The sequence below is a fragment of the Callorhinus ursinus genome, unplaced genomic scaffold, assembly GCF_003265705.2.
Source record: "Callorhinus ursinus isolate GAN/ISIS: 27379988/994484 unplaced genomic scaffold, GSC_fseal_2.0 scaffold4, whole genome shotgun sequence".
Taxonomy (NCBI): domain Eukaryota; kingdom Metazoa; phylum Chordata; class Mammalia; order Carnivora; family Otariidae; genus Callorhinus; species Callorhinus ursinus.
Window position 1 is genome coordinate 101,505,483 of NW_027397066.1, and position 19,809 is coordinate 101,525,291.

Consider the following 19,809-nt stretch of genomic DNA (forward strand, 5'->3'; position numbering starts at 1 on the left):
TTCTTGCAGAAGGGAATAGAGATAAATAATATTCAGTCCAGCCTAAATAGATTTCCCACCTAGCACTATGGAGCTGCAGTGGATTCCAGATCAGAGAAAAAAATGGAGAGTAAGTAATTTAAAGTGCTGGGATTGAGAAGTCTATGAATTTAAAGCTCTTCCATTTACAGTGACAGAAATACGACTGAAACTAGATTAAATATAAAAGATTTATTGGCTCACATAGTTAGGTTTAATGGTGAACCTTCAGGCACAATCTGTCCTCTGTCTCTCACTTCGCTTCTCCGTGCTCAGAAAGCACTCTGCAAAGAGTGGCAAAGCTGACCACTGGCAGCTCCAGCCTGAATCCCATCAGCTTAGTAGCTACTATAGGAGGAGAACATTTCGTTCTAAATAATTACAACAAAAGTCACAGGAAGGCTTCTCCAGGCTCTGGCTTATGTTATGTTCCCACCCCTGGAGCTGGAGAGGGGGTGAGACTAGCCCCAAATGACAACAAGGACTGAGAGTTGGTCAAGGAAGCATTCTCAAAGAAAAAGGGGGTTTTAATACCAGAGGAGGCAGAATAGATGCCAGAGGGACAAAAACAAAGGGTTTGGGTTCTTTGTTGGTTTGTGTGTTGCTCCTCAATAGGGAAGAAAGAAGTTTTGGCATTAAAAGTAGAAGCAATAGGGGCACCTGGGTGGCTCAGTCGTTAAGTGTCTGCCTTCAGCTCAGGTCATGATCCCAGAGTCCTGGGATCGAGCCCCACATCTGGCTCCCTGCTCCACGGGAAGCCTGCTTCTCCTTCTCCCACTCCCCCTGCTTGTGTTCCCTCTCTCGCTGTCTCTCTCTGTCAAATAAATAATTAAAATCTTAAAAAAAAAAGTAGAAGCAATAGAGGCCAGCATATCTGAACCATTATTAGTCTAGACCTGACAAAGAGGGCAGAAATAGGAAATGAGAGAAGCAAAATGATACAGAATTGGTTAAAACACTAGGACTATATTGAGGAGAGTTGTGTTATACAGAAAATAAACTTTTGGAGGGAAGGGACATGAACAGAAACAGCTGAAAAAATGATTTAATTGACATGTTTAATTAAAGTGCTGCAACTTCAAATCTTTCTTCTGTGGCAACCACTGGGAACATTTATTTTATTTATTAGGAAACTGCATATTTTTTAAAGATTTTGTTTATTTGTTTGAGAGAGACAGAGCGAGAACGAGTGGTGGGGAGGGGCAGAGGGGGAGAGAGAGAGCGCGCAAGAGAGAAGCAGACTCCCCGCTGAGCAGGAAGCCTGATGCAGGACTCCATCCCAAGACCCAGAGATCATGACCTGAGCCAAAGGCAGATGCTTAACCATCTGAGCCACCCAGGCAACCCAGGAAATCGCATACTAAAACACAGTTCAATAAGGCCAAGGTGAGTTCTGTAGGTCCAGAGAGAAGTCGTGTTCATGGTCCTGAAGCTCCTTTTAGAAATTATCTCAGTACTGAAAATTTTCGTAAAGTTCAGGACTGAAAGAGCTGAGGAAATCTTTTGGAGTTGATACCATTTGCTTTTCACAAGGTCCTGACATTTTAGAATTTGGGTGTCTGTGTGTATTTGCATTGTTTCAATAGGTGGCAGCATGTCCTCTTCTTTAAAAGGTATCTTTTTTAAAAGGACATCCTCAGTGAAAAGCTTCTGTTGGGAAAATAAGAGGTACTGCTGATAATGTAGGCAAAAAGTAAATTCTCCCCCATGGTCACAAGTCATTCAACAGGGCTTGATCCCACAGTAATAGCTTTAGAACAAATGTTGTAGCATGACACTTATACTTCAAGTTCTGCTATTTCGTTCTCTCCTCATCAGTGACTTAGCATACCGGAAAAACTCTGCCAGACAACACTGAACACTTACCCACCCACCATGTCATGGATGATTCTGTTTCCATCCTGGCCACACCCTTCCCTTTTGCACCCTCCTCAGACTGACCAGCTCCAAACTTTTCTTTTTTCAAGATTGATTTATCTATCAACATATATAAATGTTTTAATTCCATTTACAATGCCATTTCTCTCAAAGGACCCTCCAAGAAATGGTTGGTTCCAAGTCCAAAAAAAAAAAGGGAGTGGGGAGGCTTACTAGAAGCTTGGAATCCATCAACTGCCCTATATTCTAAGACTATAAATATCTTAACAGGGAAAATCTCTTCTGTTTGCAGCATGAGACTGATGGCTGCCCTTAGGTGGGGGTGGTAATGAGGGAAGCAGTTCCTGCTGGTATTCAGGACGTGGGGTGCACATCAGTGGTGTCATATTCTTGTCCTTGAGCACTCACTCTTTGGGCTAAAATACATTTCTCTACAAAACAAGGCTCCTTTAGGTTAAGTGGGCTTTTGAAAATAAAATTGTGGCCCCCCAAAAGAAATAACCTATATAAAATATATACATAATAAATATATACATAATTCTATATAATTAAATATGAACAAATATATCCCAACTTTCCTAAAACTACCTCTGTTTTTGTCAATAAAATTAATCTTTGCCTTAAGCCTTCACATCTGAGAAAATAAACTTTTAAAAGAAAAAAAAAAATCATTCTTTCTATAGTAGACAGAGCTGGTGCCTGCCCAGATGCCCTTGGATCCTTTCCATCAGCTCTATGTACCCATCCCATATGTGTGCTTTGATGGCAGCTTGTACTGGGGACACTCAGAGGATGGCCCTTGGGCACTGGGGCAGCCTCACTTCTGTACTGAAGTTCCACAGACAGACAGAGTAGTTGTGGGAATACAAAAGCCCAGTTCCTTTGTCTCCAGGCAGAACTAACAACTCTGAGGTATAATCCAGGCTCCAATGCACCTCGCAGAATCAGGTAGAATCTGAGAATTCACTTGAATTTATCCCCAGACCTGGATTTCCCCTTTCCCAATCCTGCCTTCCACATTCCCTTTTCTGGTTTCTCTGGGAGCATTTCCTTAGTAAGCCACTTGCACCAGAATCCTTGACTCAGGCTCTCCTTCTGGGAAAACCTGACCACTGACCAAGGATATTTACTGTTGTTTCGTTTCATTTTATCTCCTCCCCTCCCCTCCCCTCCCCTCCCTTCCTCTCTTTTCTTCTCTTCCCTTTCTTTCTCTCCCTTGTAAGTTATATTTGGGAAATTGTTTGAATTAAGATTATAGAGGGAAAACACACAGCAACACAAACTTTTCTTCTCCAAATCAACCATCTCTCAGCCTAATAGGAAGACTGTAACATGATCAGAGCCATTTTAAAAATATAATTCTGCATGGAGCACTGGGTGTTATGCACAAACAATGAGTCATGGAACACTACATCAAAAACTAATGATGTAATGTATGGTAATTAACATAACAATAAAAATTAAAATAAATAAAAAAAATAAAATGTTATTTGACTAAGTTACCAAAACCTAGAATCTTCCTTTGTAGAACTGCTGTTTTTCCCTCCCTCACTTCCTTCTTTCCTTCCTTCCTCCCTCCCTCCCTCCCTCCCTGTTATCACTTAGCCAACTTTTCTCTCTCCATAGCCTTCTCCAAGTTTTGTATTTCTGTAAGTTCCATGTATTGTTCATCTGAAAGAGAATTTTTCTTTCTTTTTTTTTTTAAAGATTTTATTTATTTATTTGAGAATGAGAGATAGAGAGCACGAGAGGAAAGAGGGTCAGAGGGAGAAGCAGACTCCCCGCTGAGCAGGGAGCCCGATGCGGGACTCGATCCCGGGACTCCAGGATCATGACCCAAGCCGAAGGCAGTTGCTCAACCAACTGAGCCACCCAGGCGCCCCTGAAAGAGAATTTTTCTAAAACATCTTTTCTATCATTTATTTTCAATAATTGAATTTTAATTTTATTGAATTATAACATACATAGAGAAAATGGTATAAATCATAAGTGTACAGCTCAATAAATACCTCCCCCTGGGTGAAGAAATACAGCATTACTAGTACCCCAGAAGTACCCCTTTATATTCTCTCTCAATTACTACCTTATTCTCCTCCCCAAGGATTACCACCAGTGACCTTCTAATACTATTTATTAGTTTTGCCCTATATAAATGGAATCATAAAATATGTATTTTTTGTCTAGCATTTTTGGTTAAACATTTGTGTTTCTTTTTTTACAAATTTTTTTTTTTAAGATTTTATTTATTTGAGAGACAGTGAGAGAGAGAGAGCGAGCACATGAGAGGGGGGAGGGTCAGAGGGAGAAGCAGACTCCCTGCTGAGCAGGGAGCCTGATGCGGGACTCGATCCTGGGACTCCAGGATCATGACCTGAGTCGAAGGCAGTCGATTAACCAACTGAGCCACCCAGGCGCCCTACAAATTTTTATTTTAATTCAATTTAGTTAACACATAGTGTATTATTAGTTTCAGGCATAGAATTTAGTGATTCATCAGTTGCATATAACACCCAGTGCTTCTTACATCAAGTGCCCTCCTTTGTGCCCATCACTCTGTTACCCCATCTCTGGACCCTCTTCTCTTCCAGCAACCCTCAGTCTATTTCCTATAGTTAAGAGTCTCTTATGGTTTCCCTCCCTCTCTTTTTATCTTATTTTATATATGTTTCAGCCATATAGCTACTATTCATTTTCTTGTTGCTATGTTGAATCCTATTATACGATTATTCCATAATCTATTATTCATCTTTTAAACAAATAATTAATCCCATTTAAAATATCTCCAAAATTGTCTTTCTGTTATAAAGAGTAAGCTCATCTTTTGGGTGCTGTCTTTGCTGTTAGAGCCTCAGGGAGAATTAAATTGTTGCAAAAAGATAATGCTCTAGAAAAAGTACATTAATGTACTCATAACTTTGTAGCATATATCATCTCTTCCTCCTAGCCACAATGTGTCAGCATTGCTTTGATTCATTCTGTGGTTCTCAGCCCTGACTACACACTAGAATCATCTCAAGAGTTTTAAAAAATATTAATGACCAGGCCCTCAGACATTCTAATTTTATTTTAATTAAATACCCAGTAGTGTATTTTTTTGGTATAAGCTCTAAAGATGACTATAATGCATGCCAGGACCGAAAACCACTTGCTAATTTATTGACATTTGTTAGATGATTCATTTGAACTAATTCTGTTTCAACACTGTACCTCAAAGAATTCTCTTTCATGTGACTGCTGCTCACCTTTGTAGTATTCCTCACTTAAACTCACTGGAAGTAACAAAAGATCCCACTGGATGTAGGTTTTCGTTCTACTTAAAACTATTCTCCTCAGGAGCTACTGGGTAGCTCAGTCAGTTGGGCGTCCCACTCTTGGTTTTGGCTCAGGTCATGATCTCATGGGTCTTGAGATCAAGCCCTTCATCGGGCTCCACACTCAGGAAGGAGTCTTCTTGAGGATTCTCTCCCTCTGCCCCTCCCCCACTCTCTTTTTCTCTCTCTCTCAAAAAATAAATAAATCTTTTAAAAAACTGTTTTTCTCCTCATCTGCCCCACACATGCCCCCCACCCATCCCCTTTCTCTGCTTTTCTTTCTCCAGAGCACTTTACCATCTCATTCAGAATGAATAAATAAAGGAAAACTAAAAAAAAATAAAATAATTTGTACCATACAAGAAGCTTTCTTGAAAATAATATTTTATTATGAATAAAGGTAGAAGAAAGACATTTTTAGAGACTCACAGTGGTTGTATGGATGCTTTGAATTTTCTATTTTTATAAAGGGAGAAGGAATATCATTTGGAAAATATAGAAGAGGTGTGATCACATTCGATAAGAGGATGAGGATAAATTTTCAGAAGATACAAAGTACCCAGAGATCAGGGAGAAGCTATAAAAGAAAAAATTCAATAGTACCTGACTTGCATCATAAAGAAAAAGCAAACTATGTATTGGGAATTAAAACCCTATGGGAGAACTCCAGTGCCAGCTATTGTAGAACCCAATTCTTTCTGCAAATTTTTCATGATCTCATTCTATGTTCAAGGCATTGTTTTAGGTGCCAGTTATATAGCAGTGAACAAAACAAACAAAAATCTCTGCCCATACTGAGCTAACATTCTGGTGGGAGACAGAGACAATAAACACATACATTATTAAAATATATATGTTGAGGATGGTAAGTGCTATAGAGAAAAATAAAGCAGTGGTATTTAGGAGAGTTGCAATTTAAAAGAGAATGGACTACCTGATAGTAGTCAGAGAAGACCTGGTTGAGGAAGGACATGAAGGAGGGGAGGGAATGGACCATGTGGACATTTGGCAGGAGAGCATTCCAAACAGAGGAAACAAAAAATGCAACTGCCGTAGGTGGAAGTGTTCTTGGAGTGTTGGAGACAGGAAAGAGTGCCAGTGTGGCTTGAGTTGAATAAGAAGAGTGAAAATGAGGTTAGAGAGGTGAGAGGTTGAGGGGACATGACCATGTAGCCCTTGTTGTAGGACTCAGGCTTTATCCTGAATGAGGTGGGAGCCATTAGAAGGTTTTGGGCTAAGGGTGACATATTCTGGTGTTTTAAAAGATCATTCAAGTTGCTTGTTGCAAGTAGATTTTGGTGAGGTACAAGAACAAAAATCAGGAAAACTATTTAGGAAAGTATTACAATCATCTAAGTGAGAGTGGAGTGGAATCTGGAGATAGTGACAGGTGGTTGGCTTCTAGAGATATTTTGAAAACAGTTGACTGGCTTTACTGATAATTGGATTCAATCAGTAAGAGAAAGAGAGATGTGAGGGAAAATTTCAATGCATAATTGTGCATTTTGTATTTGGTTCAGTTCAATTTTGTAAACATTTGTTTCTTACTATATGTTATCTACTATGTATAAGGCACTGTGCTAGCAAGATGCAGTTCCTTCTACCAAAGACGCTTATGTTCTGGAAAGGGAAACAGATGTATCTATCATTCAATAAATGTGTGTATACCACATTAAAACTAACAGCCAAAATATGATCAAGTCTAAAAGTGGGAAGAGATCAACATTGTCACAGAGATAGAGTAAGATGGTGATGGAAATCCTTCTGGAGGAAGTGATGACTCAGTTGAATATGGACAGATGCATGAGGATTTTTCTGGGTGTTGAGGAGTGATATTCCAGGGAGAGGACACTGCAAGTGCAAAGAAACAGAAGAATAAAACAACATGGCGTGTCCAGGGAACTAGAAGCAGATTAGACTGGCTGGAATTTTGAAGTTCAAGGTGAAGAGAGGCTGGGAACTGAGTGGAGCAGATGAAAAAGGGTCTTACATGCCTAGCTTTAGGCCTGGGCTTTACTCCAGAGAAGAACCAATGAAGGGCTTTAAATAAGGAGAAACTGTGATTAATCAGGGTTACATTTCTTTTTAAAGACTTTATTTATTTATCTGATAGAGACACAGCAAGAGAGGGAACACAAGCAGGGGGAGTGGGAGAGGGAGAAGGAGGTTTCCCGCTGAGCAGGAGCAGGGAGCCCGATGCGGGGCTCGATCCCAGGACCCTGGGATCATGACCTGAGCCGAAGGCAGACGCTTAACCGACTGAGCCACCCAGGTGCCCCCAGAGTTACAATTTAAAAGATACTCCTGTAACCATGCAGAGATAGATTGGAAAGAGGAGAAGGCAAGAGGCCAGAAACTCAATTAAAAGTTATAACCATTGCTGAAAGCCTGCATTAAGATGATGGCAGAGGGAGTAGAAAAGAAAGGATGTACTTAAGAGATAGAAATACCAGGGCCCAATGACCAATTGGTTATAGTGAATGAGAGAGAAGGCAGAGTCTGGGAGGCTGGAGATACATTCCCATTAAGATTAGGGAACACTGGGGCACCTGGGTGGCTCAGTCAGTTGGGCAGCTGCCTTCGGCTCAGGTCAGGATCCCAGGGTCCTGGGATCGAGCCCCACATAGGACTCCCTGCTCCGCGGGAAGCCTGCTTCTCCCTCCTCCACTCCCCCTGCTTGTGTTCCCTCTCTCGCTGTGTCTCTCTCTGTCAAATAAATAAAATCTTAAAAAAAAAAAAAAAAAAGATTAGGGAACACTGAAAAATAGAGAGGTCATGGAAGTGGGAAACAGTGATGAGATCAATTTTGGCATGTTCAGATGATGGGCCTGGAGGATAAAGATGGAAATTTTCAGGGAGAAGTTGGATATAGGGGCCTGGGAATCATCAGAGAGATCTGGCCTTTACCTATAGATTTGTGGTTCAACAACATAGAGAGGGTTTTTTAAAACACCAAGAACCCATTGGACTATTGAGGGAAGAGGTTTAAAGTGAAAAGGTGACCAGGACAGAATCCTTAGGAATATCAACTTCTAATGGGAGGATACAGGAAAGCCAACCAAGAACTGACACTGAGAACGTGTGGTAAGAGAGGCAAGCCAAGAACTAGGAGGAGGAGGGCCCTCCAGAGTCGTAGAAGGAATAAAGTTAGCAAAAGTCATGATAAAATCAAGTAAGGTAAGGATTTAGACACATTTATGAGTTGGGTTATTTGAAGGTCATCATTAACCTGACAAAGGGCAATTTTGATACAGTGATAGAGTGTAGGATGTTAGAAATCAGATTATAGTGATTTAATGAATGAATGAATGAAGTTGAGGGAGTCTAGGCACATGTAGAGATTACTCTTTCAATGAGCTTAACTGTGAATTCCAAATCCCTCCCTCCTCATGAGGTGAGGCTATTCCTGGACTAACCTGTGGACTAGAATAGGTGGAGGCAGATATTGAAAGCAGATGAGTGTTCAGAAGTAGGCATGAAGTGGGAAAGTAACTCTAGTGAGCCAGGTAGGGAAGTCTGAAATTGTTCCCAAAGATGAGGGGCCAGATCTTTTTTTTTTAAAGATTTTATTTATTTATTTGACAGAGACACAGCGAGAGAGGGAACACAAGCAGGGGGAGTGGGAGAGGGAGAAGCAGGCTTCCTGTGGAGCAGGGAGCCCGATGCGGGGCTCGATCCCAGGACCCTGGGATCATGACCTGAGCTGAAGGCAGACGCTTAATGACTGAGCCACCCAGGCGCCCGAGGGGCCAGATCTTGTGTCTGAAGCTGGAATAGGAGACCAAGATCAAAACAGCTAGGTAGGGAGTTTGTAGGCAGCTACTTGAGAAGATTGCTAGGTCTGAAGTTCAAGGGACTGATCAGAGGCCTAAGCTCTGGGGGTGGGGTGGAGGCTGGGGGCCAAGGGGAATTAATAAACTGAGAGAATGGGAAGGGGCAAAGGCCTGGCTGTTGTGATGGGATCTTGAGATGGATGTCTTGAGAACTAAGAGACTAGCAGGTGATGGCTTTGTATATGTAAGGATTTCACACGGAAAATAGTTCCAGATAATAAAGTCTGGCACATGGCCATGGGAATGGGATGATGACAGGATAAAAGATGTAGGGGTTTGGAACTTAGGTAGTCAAGGTTCTGGGAAGTAGCAGTGTTGGTGGAATCTTCCCCATGGGTACTGAAGTTACCCAAGATGATGGCAGAAGTTGAATTCAAAGGAAAGAACATGCCTAACTCCGCAGTAAAGATGAAGGAGTGACCAGGAGAGGACAATCAAGTCTTCCAGGACTTGCCATACATTTGGGAAAATTGCAAAAGGAAGTGGTATCCTTAAGGCAGAGACAGGAGTGGAAGGTTCCATTTCAGTGAAGTATGTAAAGACAGAAGATTGTCTTTGTAATATACATATAAAAACAATATGCTCCCAGAAACTGAGGATCATCTTTTATTTTATGCTAAGGCTATTGAATTAAGGGTTTCCAGGGAATCACAAAGACAGTAATATGATTTAATATGATCAAGTCTTAAATAAGAAGCCATGAACATAAACATTTAAAACCAAATATATAATAAATAATTATTAAGTTATAAAGTACATAGTTTGCATTAAAACTAAATTCTCAGATGCAAATGTAAATACAACAGAGCAATAATATAGAATAATAATGCTACAATTTTATACAAGTGTCCAAAAAAGACACTTTCAGCTACAATAGTAAAAATCGTGATTAATTTTCCCTGAATTTCCGTGACCTACTGGCAATGTTTTTCTGTCTTTCTTTTTCTTCCTTCCTTCTTTTTTTTTTTTGAACATCTCTTTTGTTCCTGCAGTGAGTGTTGCTACAAATGCTATTGAATATGATTGTGTAACTGAACATTAGATTCAGTAAAAATTTTACTCAAAAGTATGGTCAGATGTTCCCATAAGAGTATCCAGAACTTTAGAAACTCATAAACACATAAAGCTCTAAAAAAAGACAGAATAGACCTTAGAGATTCAGTCCAACACCCTCATTCTACAGAGAAGGAAATGGAAATCCCCAAAATTTAAGCAAGTGACCATGATTTCACAGCCAGGAAAATTTCAGGCCTCCTATATCACCATCCATAGGTGAAATAATGTTTATAGGTAAGCCTTATATCCCTTTTGAGGGCTAGGTAAGCCTTGAACACAGAGCAGTGAAGATGGAGCTGTTCAAGTTTTACTTCTTCATCTTGTTTTTTCCAATGCAGTGCTTTTCTTGGGGTGTTGCTAGGATCTTTACCTGAGTCTTTAAACTCAGTTTTAGTGAAGGCTCTTAACCAACACCCCATTAAATTATTTTTACTTTTAAGGTAGAATCTCTGGTCAAAGGATTAGAACAGAGATTTTTAACAGTAAACACACCAAAATAAATACATTATTTTAAATATAAAATCACAGTGTCAAAGAAGTCAACAACTATAAAGACAGAAACAAGAAATACAGACTTCACCCTTCCCTAGTCAACTTTGTGGCTGCTTTCCACTTTTATCCCAACAGTCTGGGCTGGTACCATTTGATACGTAGGTAGGCTCTCCATGCATGTTATCATCATTATTGTTTACATGACCCCTCTGTAATAACATTTAAAAATTTTTAAAACAGAATACCTTGTTTCTGATGATACAACATTTCATTGAGAGTTGATGAAATCACTGATGGCTAATATATCTTCTAGAACTATAAATTTATCTGTACTTGTTTTTAAAATACTTTTAAGTAGATAATTTTCTCTTCTCAGAACATACAGTGTTTCTCATCCCATATCCTCTTGCACATTCACAGCCATTTTAACAATAAGAGATTCTCAAATAGCTTATAACGTTCTAGCAAAAATTTTATTTCTCTAGAGTTTTTAACTTCATTTTTAAATAAACTCTGCTGGAGTTGATATGAAATGGCAGTTAGAGCAGGTTGCTTATTTTTACTATCCATGGTTGAAAAGATTGGAATGTTTATGCAAAAGTCTGTTTTCTATGAGGACAGGAGTCTTGGCCTCTTGATATGTCTCCTGATTTTGATCTTATATAGGTGATTGAATTTGTCTTATGCAAAGCATGCAAGCACAAGGTGTCTGTCACTTTAAAAAGAAGAAAGAAAAGAAAGGAAGAATGAAAGGTGACAGACATTTGGAGTTACTAGCTCACTCCCATATAATCATTATAACAATTTGAGATGAGAGCTACAAGATTTTTTTTAATGTATTTGGTTCCAGAAGACCACCTGATGTATGTCCCTCTATAGGTTTTAATTGCCATTTCCACAAGCTTAAAATGTTAGCTTATAAGGGGACTTGAACTGGGAAAGTTACTATTAAACCCACTTAAAGAAAAAAAAAAAGACTAACGAGTGTATTCCATAAATACATTCTTATCTATAGCATTTAAATATTTTTGATAAATCCCAATAAAGGAATAAGACTTTTTTGTAGCCATCTAGTAAAACTATCCCCTGGCACATAAATAAACTATATATTTATACATTAGACATTCTGAGATAAAAAGTAAACTCTTCAGATATACATTTTTAAACACTCAATTTTCATTTCCTTAAAAGAATAAAGACCAACTTTTCATCTTGATTCTATGCTTCTGTATTTCTCAGCTTGAATGAAGGTATATAACTTTTAAGTTATGATCATCAGAGATCTCATTCTTGTGGTAATCAAGATCAAAGTAAATATAAGATCAATAAATTCCCAAATTACGTTTTGGGTTAAAAATTTTAAGCGTCTCCCCCAATAAAGGAATGTCATAGTTGGGCAAAATGATATAAAGTAAAAACTTTAGAAACCATAGAAATCCATAACATAGGAAATCAAACTCTAATTGAGTATAAAGCTTTTTCAAGTTGACTAAAACAGAGCATGTGATCAAACTTAAGTATTGCATTGTAATAGGGGGGAAATAATCCTGACTTTGAACACTTATCTGAGTCTTTTCCCCCATCACTAATATGTTGTACTCCTCCATTTAGAAACCAAGAAGTGAGTTTCACTACTGTGTTAGAGTATGTAATATAGTGTCCAGCTTCAAGTTAGATCCTCAGGAACCTTCATATCTCATGTGTTCTAGGAGAGATGCTGATGAATCATCTGTGGGAATAATATACCATGAGTAATATAAACACAAGAAGCAATCTGGATAGATAAATATGAAGTAGAAAATCAAATATAATTGCAGTTACATACCCTTTGGATGAGTGATTTCAGTCTTTCTAGGAATTCTTTGGGTGGTGTTTTCTCATAAGAATCACATGAGCGGCATGTCTAGAAATCAATGAAAGAGTAACATTCTCCTTTAAAACATTTTTCCTAATTTAATAAAATGTTCAGTTAAAATTTATTTATTTTTAAAGATTGTATTTTTTTATTTGACAGAGAGGTAGAGCCAGAGAGTACAAGTGGAGGGGATGGCAGAGAGAGAGGGAGAAGCAGGCTCCCCACTGAGCAGGGAACCCGATGTAGGGCTCGATCCCAGGACCCTGGGATCATGACCTGAGCCGAAGGCAGATGCTTAACCATCTGAGCCACCCAGGCACCCCCAAAATTTTTTTTCCAATTAGAAATATAAATCATGTTCTCTGAAAAAAATTCAAGACGTGCATAAAATTGTTCAGGGAGAAACAAAAGGAAAAATCACTTGTAATCCTATCCTCAGAGATAACCACTGCAATCTTTGGATGTATATCCTTTCAGTAATGGTTTTTTCTTTGCATTTATGTTTTTTACACTGGATGGTAATTTGCTCTATTTACACTCAACATATCACAAGCATTTCCTACATGTTAAATATTCTTCAAAAATGTGATACGTAATGGTTGCTTTGTATTCCAACATTGGATCAAACTATTATTATTTTTGGACACATAGGTTGTTCTAACTTTTCATTATTGAATACAATGCTGCAAGAACATTTCTGAATAATTTTTATATGCATCTTTATTTGATTTGATAAACTTCTAGAAGTAGAATTACTAAATTAAAGGAGTAAAAATTTTTGTCTCTTGATGTATATTGTAAAAAAGTTTTACTTCTATTCATGCAGACCATTCTCACTATTGTTGGCTATTGTTAAAAATTTTAATTGGAAAGAAGTAAGATTTCTGAAACTTACATTTATTTGATTATAGGGAGACTGAACAATTTTTCATTTGTATATTGTCCACTTATATTTCTTTTAAAAAAATTCTAGGTTTTTCTTCTTTATTCTTATTCTTTTTGAGAGCAAACACCAGGCCACTGCTTGGTATTCAGCATTTCTAAGTCAGTTTGATGCTGTGGTGAGAGCATTTGACTGAAAGGTAGGAGATAAAGGTTCTAGTTCTCATTCTACCACTTAGTAATTGCAGGGCTTGGGACAAGTCACTTAACCTCTTTAGGTCTCATTTTCCCATCTACCAAATGAAGGTGCTTAACGAGATTGTTCTAAATTCAGTGCCAGCATTGCCATTTCTATGAGTCTTTGCTATTGTGTTGCAAAGCGGGCTCAGCTCCTTTCCTAGAAAAGTTTTAGAGGGATACTCTTCACATTGCAACTTGGCTAAGCAATTAAAGGAAATAAAAGTCATTTTGATAATGTCACTAAGATTTCATGTGAATCACATGTAAAATTCCTTGGAGGAGAGAGAACTGATTAAAAAAATATTTTGGAGTAATTTATCTTATGTGTTTATCCACTGGTTTTGATTAGTTCTTGAATTAGTCATGAGACTATCAGCATTGCTTATGAGTTGGCATAAGAAGAGATACACAAGAGGGTATATCTAGTAGGACCTCCTAAAACCAGGGACTATTAAAATTCTCCAGTCAAATAATGAAGTCTATCTATTTAAATGTAGTACTGACTGTGATTGTACAGGACAATAATATTTTTTAAGAGAAGAAGGCAAAGTTTGAGATTTTTCTTAGTCTTTTGTAGGCTCTCTTTTCTTGTGGGAAAACTGGGATCTAGGTCCGGTTAATAAGAATACAAGTTACATGTGGCCATATAAATGATAGAAAAATATTTAACTCCTAAGTCACAATTGGATTCTTCACCTTGGGAAGTTATATTAACTTATTCTAGCTGCCAGGGACTTTTAGCAAAATTCTAAACAGACTTTCTGGGCACTTTCAAGTCTGTGGATTTGGAAGAGGTGACTCCATTTCTCAAAATACACCGGATATGATAACATGTACCTGGAAGGAAGGCACCAGAATCTCTGGCTACAAGTGTGTTTGTGTGTTATATCATGTAAGAGATATAGTTAATAAGTACAAATAAGATAGATGACAAATGACAGTCTTACTGGTCTGTGTTTCTGTCTTCTGCCTGCATTTGTGGGAGGTAGTTTCCTCTTCAGCTGTTTAGTTAATACATTGATTATCTGTTCATTGCCTCCCGTATTTGCTGCCTTTAGTTGGGCCTTCTGAAAACATGAAAAAGCTGACCGCTCACAATGTCTCTGCAAGAGAAGTAATTTGTATAGATGTTAGCAAAACAAAAGTTATTCAGAAAGTAAAAATGACCTTCCCAATCCTCTTTTTCTACTTCTGTTATGGCGTCTTAGATCACATTTATTTCAGCAGATGGTGAGGAATGAGTTCACATCCTACTTAATCTTTGGGCTGAAGAGAAGGCACCTGCAATGTAAAATTTCACCCCATATTAGGGAAGAGAGAACATATCCCTGCCTCACAGGCAAGAGGGAGGAGCCTCACTTTTCCACAGCTCTTTATTCCTAATTCCATTTGAAGTCTGGGTGGTAGGCAGGATCTTTGTGTTTTGTGAGGGAGAGTGGGCTTGGTTTTAGAACAAATTTTCTAAAAGTGACACTGTGACTGGTTGCAGCTTTGGGTGAGGTATGCTGTAATCCAATTAACAATCTCTTTTATTTGTTTTTTTTGTTTGTTTCTCTCTACAGTGTACATGGGAGCATCTAACAGTGACATCGAGCAGCATCTTATCTTGTACAACACCTGGCATCATGTCTTCTTGCTGGCAAATGCTCAATAAATAGGTGTGGAGTTGACAAATGAAGTAAATGAGTCAAAACCCCTACTTTGGGAAAAGGAAGTGGCTACCTACCTCTGATGGCATATTCCACATCTAAGATTCAATACACCTGTGATAGATTACACATGACTCTTCTAAAATCCTATTCACACTCTTAGACCAGTTAGGGTGGGATTCTGCCTGAATCAAGCAGTCAAGGAACAGAATTTGAGACTTGCCCAACCAATGGGAGGGAAGACTGTTCCTTAGAAACTAAGGGTAGTGTCTCAAAGAATGGAGAAGTGGACAGAACGAGGATCAAAACCTTGTCTCTTGGTTTAGTCAAATAACTAGTGAGTAGTGAATAAGTCAAAAATCTTAAAAACCAAACTAAAAAGAAAATGGAATTTATTGGAAGAACAAAATTTTAAACTGACTTGTTGAAAACATTTTAATGCTGATCTAAGAACTTGTATCCAAATTTCTTTTTTCTTTCAGCAAATGTGTTTATATTAGGCTCTTCAATCCCTAGCCCACCCCACCCTAGTTGCTGTGGCCTCATTTTACTAATGTGTATGGAAGTCACTGCCATGTAACCAGAAACCTCAATCTCTGTCCGTCCCTGCAAGGGCAGTTCCATATATAACAAAATTACCTGAGTCTTCTCATGGACAATCAGCTGAAAAAAGCATCTGGCCTGCTTTGCATTTTCCAACCCATATGCTTACCCAGTATGAATGTTGATTAATAGCATGCATCTTTAAGACACAACCTCATCAGGTTTGCTTTGCATACATAGCCACAAGCCGAGAACCACCTTATCTGGTTTCCTTATATCAGAGCAGCTTGCCTCTCGCATAAGGGCAAGGTAATATCCTTTCCATATGTTTGCCAAAATGCTTATTTAATAGAAACTATTTATAAATGTTAATTATAGCACTTTTTTTTCCTTGAAAACCACATGTTCATGTTTGTTGAAGTTTTTTCTTTTCTCTTCTTTTTGACCACAACCGGCTTAACTTACTGGAAAAAAATAATATTCATATTTAAAGAGGTAAATTTTCCAGCTGAAACTGAAAACACTAACTGCTTCATCCGTGATGATCTGAGAAACCAGCATTTCTCACAGAAGCCCATTTTGCTGAGTTAACATTTACATGTGTATGTTGAAAGAAAGTTATGTTCCAAAGAAGTATAGGGGCCCTACAAAATGAACTCCCTTGATATTGCCAGGAATGGTCAAGATCCATGATGAGAGAGTTTATACCTGAGAAAGCTTTCCTGAAAGCCTCTGAATGGCATCTGGACACTGATGCCCATATCGACAGGCTGTGCTGTCTCTCCTGCCATTCCTTGTTCACCTGTGTCAGCAAACAGTGGTATGTTGCTTTGTGCTCTCTGCAAGCAGCAGAGCAGTCCCTGGTGATGTGCGGTCCAGGACAAATAGCTGCTGGATTTGGCTTCAGATGCACATCAAAGGCAGCCTCAAAGAGGAAAAGAAGTGGAAGAGCTGTCCTGCTAACTGCCTTAAGGATGAACCAAGAAGGGGCGTGAAGAGATTAATCTTGCTTCAGGCAGCCTCAGGTGCCCTGTCACTGGATGAACCCAAATTCATGCAGAGCACCACCATCTGCGAGTATAACAAATTTCCTTTGCTGTGCCTCCGTGGCAGCAAACTATGAGGGCAAGGCTTTGATTCCTTCAACCTTGAACACATGATAACATGAAGAGTTTTGTGTCCCACACTAGTATTGCAGAATAGGAGGAAGGGTACGGAAGTCAAAAGCAAGAGTAACAAACAAAGAGAACAGACAAGTGCTGCTTTTGCAAGGGAGCACATTTGGCTTTGTTGTTTTGCAATTGAGTGTTTGAAAATACTTACCTCCGTATAGCTTTTTTTAACACCCCTCACAGAAAGGCCTGGCCACTCACACTAGGAAGTCTTGGGTGAGGTTACCTTTGTCCCACACACAAGCCAGGCTTATATCAGGGTTTCTCAATAACACACTATTGACATTTTGGGCTAGATAATTCTTTGTTGTTAGGACTGTCCTGTGCATTCTGGAATGTTTAGTAACATCTCTGGACTCTACTAGATGCCAGTAGAAACCACTCCCCTACACACAACTGTGACAACCAAAAATTTCTTCAGACAATGTCAGATGTTCTCAGGGGGCAAAATCATTACCAGTTGAGGACCACTGGTTATGTAATTAGAAAGAAAGAGAATGATGCCTGGCAAGGCCAATTAGGGATCGGAGATAATCACTATGTATCAAGATTTACATGCAACATGTAAGTGAATTTATTTTCCTTAAACTTTTTAATCTTTTCAAATCTCTTATAGACCCTGCCTTGATGCTGGCCGTGGAAAACTTGATAGAAAGCTACCGTGGCCTCAAACTATTTTCTTTCTTCCCAAGTTTGCCTGTCAGCATAGCTTAAAGATCTTAGTTACACCATCTCTCACTTGTATCATAACTAGCATTGTTGGATAAGATTGTCGGATAGATACAGTGTCACCGAGACAAAATCTTCTCATTATGATGTAAGATAAAAAAAAAAAAAAGTCTATCTCCAACAAAGCATAGATATTTAACAAAGGAAGTACCCACTGGATCAACTCAAGTTAGAAAATGGGAAATCTTCCTTATTTCTCATTTTGTAAGTTACAGACAGAGCTGGTACAAAAGGACTCTAACCACAACAGTTAAATAAAATGCGTGAGATACTGAAAATGCATGTTTTGATAATTAGGTCATGATTAAGAAATATTCTCACTTATTAGAAAAGTCTTTCCAATAAGCTGAATGTGCTACTTTCATTTTAGATGCTGCTTATTAGAAAAGGACCTAGTAAATGAGAGTGGTTAGGTTCAGAGCTAGAGAGTGAATTTTAGAGAAAAGCAATAGTTGTGACTCATTCACTTTCTAAACTTTTACACATAGTCATTTACGATAATTGTTTTCTTTGCAATGTATCTTTATATGTCTCCCCCTTTGTAGTGTCCTAATTACTGGTAGCACATAAATTAGTAATTCTAATTTATGCAGTTAAAGGTCTGTGACAATGAAAATATTTCCCCAATTGCATTTAGCTCTTCAGGGTACCAGACATGAAGACTAGAGCGAAGTTACTAAGGAAAAGATCAGCACGCAGCACTCTTGAACTATATCCTAGATGTTTTCTTCCTGGGACCTAATGGATTTGAATGGCTTAAGAGAATGGGATGAGTTTGTGAAAATAGTCCTTTTGAAAGACCTCTCCAAAGGCCAAAGACAAGAATCACTGAGGCCAAGGTATATGGGAATTATATTCTAAAGGACAGCCCTGATTTCGTCCATGCTGTGCCTGTAATCTGTTCTTACTTTTTTCTTTCCTTCTCTTCCTTCCTTTCTTTTCTTTCTTTCTTGTCATTAAAAGGTGAATTCTGCTTCTTCTGGTCTGTATTAGGTTTGCCAAGGGCTCTTAAAATGTAATTAGTTGGTCATTGTTCAGAAACTGATCATAGTATAGTTTTGTGATTCTCTCGCAACAATACTACTTGGAAGTACTCAGAGATATTTAGAGATAAAAATATATTTTTTAAGGTAATGCAGTGTTTATTGGTTGGCTTGTTGGTAAATCAATGAGTGTTTGACCAAAATAAGAATAACTCTTTTACCAACTATTAAACCCCCAAACTCATTGAAATTAAGTAGATTCCTAAATAATTATGCTAATGCCTTTCTTAGTTGGATTTAAAAACTTGTACCACATATATTTTCACAAATAAATTCAACTGGTCTTACCTTTACATCTTCTGGAGCTGGCAGAGATTCAGGGTCCTAGAGCAAAAGAAAATTAGTTCTGGGTTATTTTTATAAGTCAAAAAGTTCCTTTTCTATTAATTGAAGAATATTATTTAAATTTTGTTGTGACAAGTATGGCCTTACCAAGTCATTCACATAATTTTTCAGCTGATCAACAATACCTATAAGTTGACGCAATCTAATCAAGAGGAGATCTTGCTCTTGGAAGCTTGATTTATGGGCCACTGTCCCCAAGAAGATGACCATCAGGCAGATGACTATCTTCTCCATGTTGCCAGCACTAGATCTCATAAGTGCCAGTAGAGCAAGACTTTGGTCTCAGTTTTCACTGCAGTTTGACTGTGAACAGGTTGTCAGTAAAGCTACCTATTTATTCATCCTTCAGGGAGAGGTAAAGCCCTCCCATTGCAGCCTGGAAATCTTTGTAAAATGGATGAATGTGAGTAACTCTTTTTTCTTTTCCACTGGCTAGGTATACGTGTGCATGTGCTAATGCGTGGGGGCAGGGATTGATGGAGTCAACGAAATGTGCCCCATCTGCATCTTAGACAGGAAAAAGAGAAATGGGTGAATTCCAATTTTCAGCATGAATCAAGAAGTGTGCATGGTAAACAGTAGGTACTACAAAACTTCAAAGAAGTAAACAAAAACACTTTGATCTCTCTTTCTCTGCCTCCCCTAGCATCTTACCTGTTCCCTCTGACAGTCATAAGGGCACTTCAATAATGAGTAAAGTGGCAACATTTGCTTTCCTCCAGGACTTACTCTTAGTGTAATAACGATGCCTTTTGACTGAAAT

General features: G+C 38.5%; 1 protein-coding gene across 1 annotated transcript; it reads right to left on the reverse strand.

The window, feature by feature from the left end:
• Positions 1-12,170: 12,170 nt before the first annotated feature.
• On the reverse strand, positions 12,171-19,342 carry IL21 (interleukin 21). The gene is made up of 5 exons (XM_025874188.2): positions 19,134-19,342; positions 18,990-19,025; positions 14,513-14,668; positions 12,414-12,491; positions 12,171-12,317 (listed from the first exon to the last, which is right to left on the reverse strand). Exons 1-5 carry the CDS (start codon positions 19,299-19,301, stop codon positions 12,294-12,296), a joined length of 462 nt encoding a protein of 153 aa, XP_025729973.2. The 5' UTR covers positions 19,302-19,342; the 3' UTR covers positions 12,171-12,293.
• Positions 19,343-19,809: the final 467 nt, after the last annotated feature.

Bases quoted from the DNA above. Each gene is read 5' to 3' on its own strand.
- IL21 (XM_025874188.2), bottom strand. From the start codon at position 19,301: ATGAGATCTAGTGCTGGCAACATGGAGAAGATAGTCATCTGCCTGATG. The intron at 19,026-19,133 runs GTAAGGCCATAC...CTTTTGCTCTAG, and splicing joins AAAATTATGTGAATGACTTG to GACCCTGAATCTCTGCCAGC. The intron at 12,492-14,512 runs GTAAGACTGTCA...ATTGATTTCTAG, and splicing joins GAAGACAGAAACACAGACCA to ACATGCCGCTCATGTGATTC.